At 48.2% G+C, this 9,061-nt stretch overlaps 1 protein-coding gene across 1 annotated transcript; it reads right to left on the bottom strand.

The window, feature by feature from the left end:
* Positions 1 to 9: 9 nt before the first annotated feature.
* Positions 10 to 8,588, bottom strand: ak8 (adenylate kinase 8; the record flags this gene model as incomplete). The annotated part of the gene is made up of 14 exons (XM_079251742.1): positions 10 to 99; positions 172 to 301; positions 394 to 474; positions 542 to 683; positions 835 to 924; positions 1,187 to 1,309; positions 1,811 to 2,011; positions 2,091 to 2,162; positions 2,245 to 2,326; positions 6,952 to 7,020; positions 7,109 to 7,201; positions 7,671 to 7,720; positions 8,278 to 8,362; positions 8,505 to 8,588. 14 exons carry the CDS (start codon positions 8,586 to 8,588, stop codon positions 10 to 12), a joined length of 1,392 nt encoding a protein of 463 aa, XP_079107868.1.
* Positions 8,589 to 9,061: the final 473 nt, after the last annotated feature.

The raw sequence follows: 9,061 nt of genomic DNA, 5'->3' as shown, positions 1-9,061 counted from the left end.
GTCCAGGTGTTATTTAGACGTCAGTCTGCTCTCCAACATCTCAAACACAATGTGTGGATCCTGATCAGCATCGATGTGGATCGCATCTGGATACACCGACTGAACACACACACAATGTTTCAATATTCTGTCTTTCTGTGCATGTATCTGTGTGTTTGTGTGTGTTCGTACCTGAAGAGCGGCGGACCGGACCCGGTACTGTTTCAGTCGTTGCATCACGGTCTCAGTGCGGTCCTCTGGTCTGGTCTGCAGTCTGGTCTGGACCTCAGAGCTGGGGGCGGGTCGGGTCACGGTGTGGAACCTGCAGCAGTAAACAGGTGTGTCCACTTGTGTTCTGAGATGGTTTTACCAGGTCAGAACCAGTTACTGTCCTGGGAGAACTGGTCCACTGACCTCTGGCCGCTGACCGGGTCTGTGGCCCTGAGACTGAGTCTCTCCTGACAAACTTCGTCTGTCGCCTCCAGGAAGAAGATTCTGGAAACAAAGAACCAGAGGAGAACCTGCTGACCTGACCAGAAGAAGGAGCGCTGTGTTCATGTACCTGTTGGGCTGGAACTGAGTCTCCTGCAGGCTCTTGGCTTGATGGAGGTCCCAGGGGAAGCCATGCAGGATCCAGCCCCTGCAGCTGCAGTCCACTTGGCTCAGACGCGCCTCCAGAACCTGCAGGACCAGGGAGTCTGGAACTGCAACAGCAGCACTCATCAATAACTCAACCAACTGGTCCTGGATCAGCAGCATGCGAACAGACCCACACTGCTGGGATCCGGACCAGAACACAGAACCACCTGGACTGCTGTGTAGGACCGAGAGGTTGCTTGGAAACAAGATCCTTACCTGGACGTCCACCATCCAGGTACGGCTGGACCTCTGCTCCCAGACCAGAACCGTCAGCGGCAATGGATCTCAGCAGGTACCCACAACACACTGAAACACACACACACACACACACACACACACACACACACACACACACACACACACACACACACACACACACACACACACACACACACACAGAAAGGATCAGATCCGTCCAGGCTCCAGACATCAGGCAGATGAGACTCAAACTAATCAAGTTCTGGTTGGCTTCAGTCAGAAACCCAAACAGAGTCCTAATCCACCTGAAGTTGGGTTAAATCAGACCAGAACCCACACAGAACCACAAGGACGAAGTGTGTGTGTCTACCGTCCACCATCTTGTACTTTTCTGACAGCAGCTGGGCCTGACGGCTCTTTCCAGACCCTGGAGGACCCATCAGGAGGATTCTTGGAGTTCTGGAGCGATGATGAGTCCGGACAAAAGACAACACTGATGACACACACACACACACACACACACACACACACACACACACACACACACACACACACACACACACACACAGAGACATGTGTCAGCTGTACAGTACAGTACTGAACTACCAGACTCCCAGAACTGGACCAGCGGTCCAAAAAAAATTTTTAAAAGTAAAAGACATGATTAAATAAAATATTTCCCATCAGTCATAATGGGAAATATGACAGGCCCCCGTCTCCTCTCCATCCACAGAACAATCCTGTGATGTTTCCAGTCAGGTGTTTTCTGTTCCTCTCAGTCAGACTTCTGCACCTGCTGACAGGTATTTTGTCCCACTGTTCAACAGAAAAGTTCTAATGTGTCCAGGACCAACTTGTTTTGACAAAACATTTCGTCTTATGTCACTAAATCACAATTTATTGTTCCTTTTTTCTGTCCCGTTATCTGAGTGACTGTTGTAAATTCAGCCTTTTCTTTAACAAAGCGGATGAATCCACCTGAGGACGGCTGTACCTTGTTGGTAGACGTCGTTGTGAGGCTGGTCGCCGCTGACGCTCTTCAGGACGTGCTGATAGGCTGCTTTCACACCGGTGACCTCACAGCGGTAACGCTGCAGCTCAGCCAACACCTGTTGCTCTGACAGGCCCCGCCCCCTCTCCAGACGCTGAGCAATGATGTCATCAGTTGGCAAAATGAAGGTCTCATGGTAGACATCTGCAGACAGGAAGTGATGTCATGATCAGTCACCTTTCCATTAGTTAGATCTGTTAGTAGCAGACCGAGCTGGACTCACCTCCCGTCAGCGGGTCTACCAGCCGGCCCCGGGCCCGCTGAACCAGAACCTCATCGCAAGCCTCCAGAAGAACTGAAAACCGGTAGAGACGGTTCATGAGACAGGAAGGGGATGACGATGTGACCATGTGATGGATGACGTGTCATATCCTCACCTACGTGGTCTGGGAGGACGCCGGCCTGCTGCAGCCTCACAGCGTGCCAACGGGTCTGAGGGATCCCTTCCAACACCCAGCCCTGTGACACAGTAAACCTTCATCAGGTCTGTCAGCTGGACAGGATCCTGCATGGCTGGACAAACCGTCCTCCGTTAGATGAGCAGATCTGACCAATGGCAGCTTTTACAGTCTGATGACATCATGTCATCGGTGGGCAACAGGAGTCAGACTGCATAGGTTTACTGTCAATACCATTACCATGGAAACAGTCATTCGACCAGGAGGACATACCTGATGAGGTGTTCCAGATGCAGGAAAACAACACTGAAACCAGTAACCCTCCCATTTACGCCCATTTACACCTGACAAATTCTGGGATGTCTCAGAAGATCCACAGACCAGTTTAAAGTGAAGCCAAAAGCTGGAGCTGAAATTCAATATTGTAGTATATAATAATAACTAGAGGAGGTCTTGTTCCGGAGGCTGATGGCTGCTGGCAGGAATGATCTTCTGTATATTTCAGTCTTACATCGGACCTGAAGAAGCCTCTCACTAAACACACTTTGTTGTTTCATCACTGTGTTGTGGAGAGGGTGTGAAGAATCCTCCATCATCTTCATCAGCTTGTGCAGCATTCTTCTTTGGACAATCAGCTCCAGCGGCTCCAGAGTTACTCCAAGCACAGAAGCAGCTTTCTGGATCAGTTTGTTGATTCTCTTCAAGTCTCTGGTTCTGATGCTACTACCCCAGCAGATGCTGCAAAGCTGACTGCACTCTCCACAACAGACTTATAGAAGATATGCAACATCTTGGTGCAGACGTTAAACCATCTCAGCTTCCTTAAGAAGTACAGTCTGCTCTGACCTTTCTTGTAGATGTAGTCAGTGTTGCATTTCCAGTCCAGTTTGTTGTCCAGCTGAACTCCAAGATACTTGTATTCCTCCACCACCTCCACCTCCTCTCCCAGGATGGAAACAGTGCTTTGTTTATTCTTCTTCCTCCTGAAGTCAACAATCATCTCTTTTGTTTTGCTGCTATTTAATATGAGATGATTGTCACCGCACCATTTAACAAACTGACTGACCAGTTCTCTGTACTCTGCTTCTTGTCCATCCCTGATACACCCCACAACTGCAGAGTCATCAGAGTATTTCTGCAGATGACAGGACTCAGAGTTGTACTGGAAGTCTGAGGTGTACAGAGTGAAGAGGAATGGCCAGAGTACAGTTCCTTGTGGTGCACCAGTGCTGCTGACCTCCATCTCAGACACACAACCTTTCAGTTTCACAAACTGGGGTCTGTTTGTGAGGTAGTCATAGATCCAGGTGGTTGTGGAGGTATCCACCTGGAATTTATGGAGCTTCTCACATAACAAAGCAGGCTGAATGGTATTAAAAGCACTGAGAAATGAAAGAACATGACCCTCAGAGTGCTGCCTGAATGGTCCAGATGAGAGTGTGCTCTCTGGAGCAGGTATATGATGGCATCTTCAACCCCAAGTCCATTACGATATGCAAACTGGAATGGGTCCTGAAAGGTGTTTACTTGCTTGTTGAGGTGAGCCAGTAAGAGTCTCTCCAGGACTTTCATGATGTGAGAAGTCAGGGCAACTGGTCTGTAGTCACTTGGTTCAGCTGGTTGTGTTTTTTAGGCACTGGAACAAGGCAGGAGGTTTTCCACAGCACCGGGACTCTATTTTGTCTCAGACTGGTGTTGAAAAGGTGCTGGAGAATCAGACATAGTTGTTCTGAGCAGGTCTTGAGAACTCTGGGACTGACACCATCTGGACCTGCAGCCTTGTTCTGGTTCAGTTTCTCAAGTTGCTTCTTAACCTGATTGCAGGAGACAAACAAGGTGGAGGTCTCAGGATGTCCTGATGTGGAGGGAGATGAAGCTGTGTTCTGGTCCATGACTGAGCTGCAGGGTGACAGATTGGAGGCGTGACAGGAAAGCAGTGGGCTTATGGAGGGTGTGTGGTCTGTTGGGCTGGAGGTAGGGGGTGAACTGAACCTGTTGAAGAATATGTTCAGCTCATTAGCTCTGTCCAGACCTCCATCAGGCTGGTCCCCCTTTAACTTGAAGCCGGTGATCTTCTTCATTCCAGACCACACATCCCTCAGGAGATCCCTCAGGTGATCCAGGGTTTGTTATTGGGGAAGCACCTCACTGTTCTTGTTGGGACGATGCTGTCCACACAGAAGTTTATGTAATCTGTCACACACTCAGTCATGGCGTTGATGTCGTCTCCATGAGGTTCATAGAGGACGTTCCAGTCTGTAGCCTCAAAGCTTCCTCTAAGAGCATCTTCAGCTTCAGCAGACCAGATTTTGATAGTCTTTGTGATGACTGGTTGCTGCTGAACGATGGGCTTGTAGGTGGAGGTGAGAAGAACCAGATTATGGTCAGATCTTCCTAAAGGGGGCAGGGCCGAACAACTGCATCCATTATTCATATTTGCATAAAATAAGTCCAACATCTTATTTTCTCTGGTGGAGCAGCTGACAAACTGCTGGAATGTTGGTAGAGTTGCAGAGAGGGAGACGTTGTTGAAGTCTCCGGAGATCGCCATGAATGAGTTTGGATGCTGTGTTTGTAGCCGAGCAACGACGGAGCTGATGACGTCACAGGCTGTGTCTGGTGTGGTACCAGGTATTATATAAACCGCTACCAGAATAACACAGGTAAACTCTCTGGGTAAATAATATGGATGGAAGCTCACAGCTAACAGTTCCATGTCCCTTGTGCATATCTTCTCCTTGACAGTAACATGTCCAGGATGACACCAACGCTGGTTAACCAGCACTGCAATTCCACCACCCTTTAGCTTTCCGCTGTGTTGTCTACTGCGGTCTGCACGGACCGTTTTAAAGCCCGGTACAGAAACATTACAGTCAGGGATGTGTTCATGCAGCCATGTCTCAGTGAAGCACATAATACTGCACTCTCTGTATTCTTTCTGAGACCTTGTTAGCATCTCGAGCCCATCCGTTTTGTTAGCTAGCGATCTCACATTATCCATGACGACGGTCCATCGCTTTCTCCTCTGCCTCACTCCCGCTCTGGATCCTCTTCTCTTTCTTTTCAACTCCATTGGGATTTGATGTGTTGTTTTGCTGATGATCCTGATTTGGGAGAGTTTAATTAGTTGATCCCGATTGTAAACAAGTCTTTCGTTGCCATGGAGACTCATCATAACAAGCCTTGAGAGAGCCAAAAATATGGAGAAAAATCTTCCTTGCAACACACCCTCCGAACCGGCATGAAATCCTCAGAGAAAAATACCTAATTTGAGGTAATATCTATGTGAGAAGAGTTTGTACTTTTAAAAAAGTCAGAGCTACTACAATTTGCTGCCATCAGACGGCGCAATCTAGAAGGAAAAAATTTATCGCTTAAGAAACCAATGGGTAATGTCATTGGGGTTCCGCCCATCTTTTATACAGTCTGTGTGACCGACACGTGGACTCAGACCCACCTGATGATGTCTGATCTGATCCCTGACTAACAGGATCACTGAAAGAGATAATCCCCCCTGCTGTGCAGGAAACGGGAGTGCATGGAGACAGGTGTGGTGTCCAATGTGACAGCAGCAGTCTAGATGGGAGCTGTCAATCATCCTGCATTCACACAGACAAACATAAAAACTCTGTTTGTTGATGAGTTTAGCCTGCAGCTAAAAACAGCTATTAGCAAATCAAAGTAAAAAAGTCTGTCTCTCCATCACAGACACACACACTCACACACACCCACCCACACCCACCCAAACACACACACACACACACACACACACACACACACACACACACACACACACACGGTGAAGCTGCAGTGGTTTGTATAGAAATAGAAGCTTCTGACTGCTGTCACGTTGTGACAGAACATCTCGGTTTTTCTTCAGCAGAACTTTTTCAGCTCAGAGACGGATCCAACCGCTCCGTCCCGACGTTCTGGACTCCACGACGTTTCCATCACAACCAATCAGAGAGGGGCGGGGCTTCACCTGGCTCTGACCTGGAGATGGCTCACCTGACACGGAAGCTTCCAGTAAGAAACCAGTTTTATGCACTGACTGTATCCTGGTCCTGATAGATCCAGACCTGATGAAGAACTGTGCCAGACCCGATCCCGACCCAGTCTGGTTCTGCTATATCCAGTCCTGATCCAGTAGACCAAACCAGTGGTGGACTGAACCGGACTGGACATGTTCTGGTTCAGAGCAGCAGAAATGAGCATGCTCAGAATGTGGACTGTTTATGAGCAGCAGAACCAGAACCACCTACAGAACCTCCTTACGGGCATGTGAAACCTGCAAGCAGCTCTGACAGCTCATGATGGGATGTGAAAGCATCTGTGGTGTCGCGTGTCAGCTGTCTGTACAGGTGAGCTCAGGTTGGTGTCTGACAGCTTCCTAAACGGATCTGAGAGCCGCTGCGTTGTCCTGATGGATGGAGACAGGAAGCAGGACGAGACGCTAACACGAAGCGGCGGCGAGGATGAGAGGGAATCGTCTGTGACAGCCGCGCGTCCGTTTGATCAGATGATCTCTGGGGAACAGCACAGACACGCTGCTCGGCCACACAGCTAATCATCATCATCAGAGCTGAATCCTCCGTCTCTACGATCAGCCCACTGCACGGCCTGAAATGTCTTCATCTGCTGAAGAAACGGCGACGGGAACGAGCCGCTCCTCAGATCGACACTCACCCTGTTGACACAGTCGATCTGTTCCAGTCTCCGTTGAACCAGTGGGACCAGCAGCTCTGCAGGAACATCCTGGACAGAAGAGAGATCACATGACTCCACAGAAGAGTCGGCCTTCCTGACATGCTTCTGAATCTGGGAGTAAATCTGAAGGTGTAACCTGCTCAGAGAGTCTGCTCGGCTCCGACTGATCCTGGAGCAGACTCTCCATGTTCACGTTGACGGCCCTCAGCTCAGCGCTCAGCCTCTTTCCCTGAAAACACCCACAGAAGAAAGAGCGGGACGACATGACGGCACTGAGCCAGTTTAACTGGAAGTAACCAGGTTACTATAATCCAGTATCCCCCCCCCCCCCCCCCCCCCCGCATGTTTTCCAGGTAACCCTAATCTAACACACCTGGATGAAATGAAGACTTGTTAACAGGCTGTAATTAACTTGATGAGGAAGTTCAAACATGTCTAAAACGTGCAGGGCAGGGGGTCCTGAGGACATGGACTGAGTAATCTGATGCATCTAAAACTTTTCAAATGTAAAATTATATAAATTCTTACATTTACAGACTATTATTTCATTTATTTTGTTGTTAATACGTACATGCACAAGTACCTTCCTGTTGTTTCCAAAATACTGGAACTAACTGCTAATGATGGAGCCTGGGGTCTTAGTGTTATCTTCTAATGTGAGTGTGTTTTTGTTTGTGTGAGTGTGTGTGTTTACTCACCACAGTGTGCTTGCCCACAGCCGGAGGACCGAGCAGCATCACACGGGGAACTGACCAGGTCAGAAATATGTGAACAAATAAAAATGAAGACGATAATTAAACATTAATGACCACCAGCTAAATGGAACACTTCCCACCTTTATGCTGCGTTCACTGAACCTAAAAGCGGTAGGAAATCACATCGAATATCAGGATTTTTTGCTTCACAATTTTAAAATCTTTTTTTTTTCAAATAAAAATAATCTCTTATAAAATTTTTGAGAATTGCAATTTAAATCAAATCAGGACAAAAGCGTGTCGTCACAGCCCTATAGACCCTCTCCTGACTCAGAACTGACTTCTACTGAAGTTATTTCATCTGTTGTCAGTTGGAATTTCCCATCAGCCATTTCATGCAGCAGCAGTAAGTCTCCTGTTGAACTCATCACTGTGGTCCAGGTTTCTGTTTCAGCACATTTAGGAGCTGCGTTTTCCCACAGACAGTGAACTTAACCATCAGAACTTTAGGACTCAGAATTTCAGGTTCCAGTTTTCATGTAAGTCCGAGACACCGAGGGGTCCCAAAGACAGTCCACTGAAACCAGAACCCTGACCTGTCGGGACGTACCGTCCACCCTGCTCCTCTGCAGCAGCTCCATCAGGTAGGAGATCGGGTCTTCAGGTCGGTGGATCACCAGACTGGAAACCAGGCTCTGCAATGCAACACAACACACACACACACACACACACACACACACACACACACACACACACACACACACACACACACACACACACACCGGACTGAGAACAGCTGCTGTGTTCAGCAGGAAAACCTGCGGGCTGCACCTTTACCTGCACCAGGTGGAAAATGTGGTGTTTGTCTGCGTAGACGCTCATCTGAGCCGGGATCCTCAGAGGTCTCACCGTCTCATCCATTCTGTCCTGAGGACCATGAACAGGTTCAGGGTCAGCTGACTTTATTTGTAGCCGTAGGGAGATTTGTTGTGCAGCGATTTCAGGTTTAGTGTCACAGAAGACAGTAAATAAACACATTAACAGACATTGTGACATTCACCATGGCTCACATCAATGGCTCAAGTCAAAAATCAATAAATAGTGACATTAATAGATGAAAATGATTTAAAATCCTAAAATTTATTGAGAAGGACTGATGCAGATGGAACAAAACTGTTCCTATAACGTTTTGTCCTGCAGCTCAGCACCTGGAACCTGCATCCTGATGGGAGAATAAAGGGTGGGAGTCACAACTCACAATTTAAGAGGCTGTAAGCTGTACCTGTTGGGTGTACCTGCCGGGTGTACCTGCCGGGTGTACAGGGCCTCAAGACTCAGCTGATCACCAATCAGCCTACTGCACCATTTAATCATCTGACTGACTTTATTTCTGT

This window comes from Telmatherina bonti, assembly GCF_933228915.1.
Source record: "Telmatherina bonti genome assembly, chromosome: 13".
Taxonomy (NCBI): Eukaryota; Metazoa; Chordata; class Actinopteri; order Atheriniformes; family Telmatherinidae; genus Telmatherina; species Telmatherina bonti.
The sequence above is the reverse complement of the archived record's forward strand: the minus strand, read 5'-3'. Positions and strand labels throughout refer to the sequence as shown.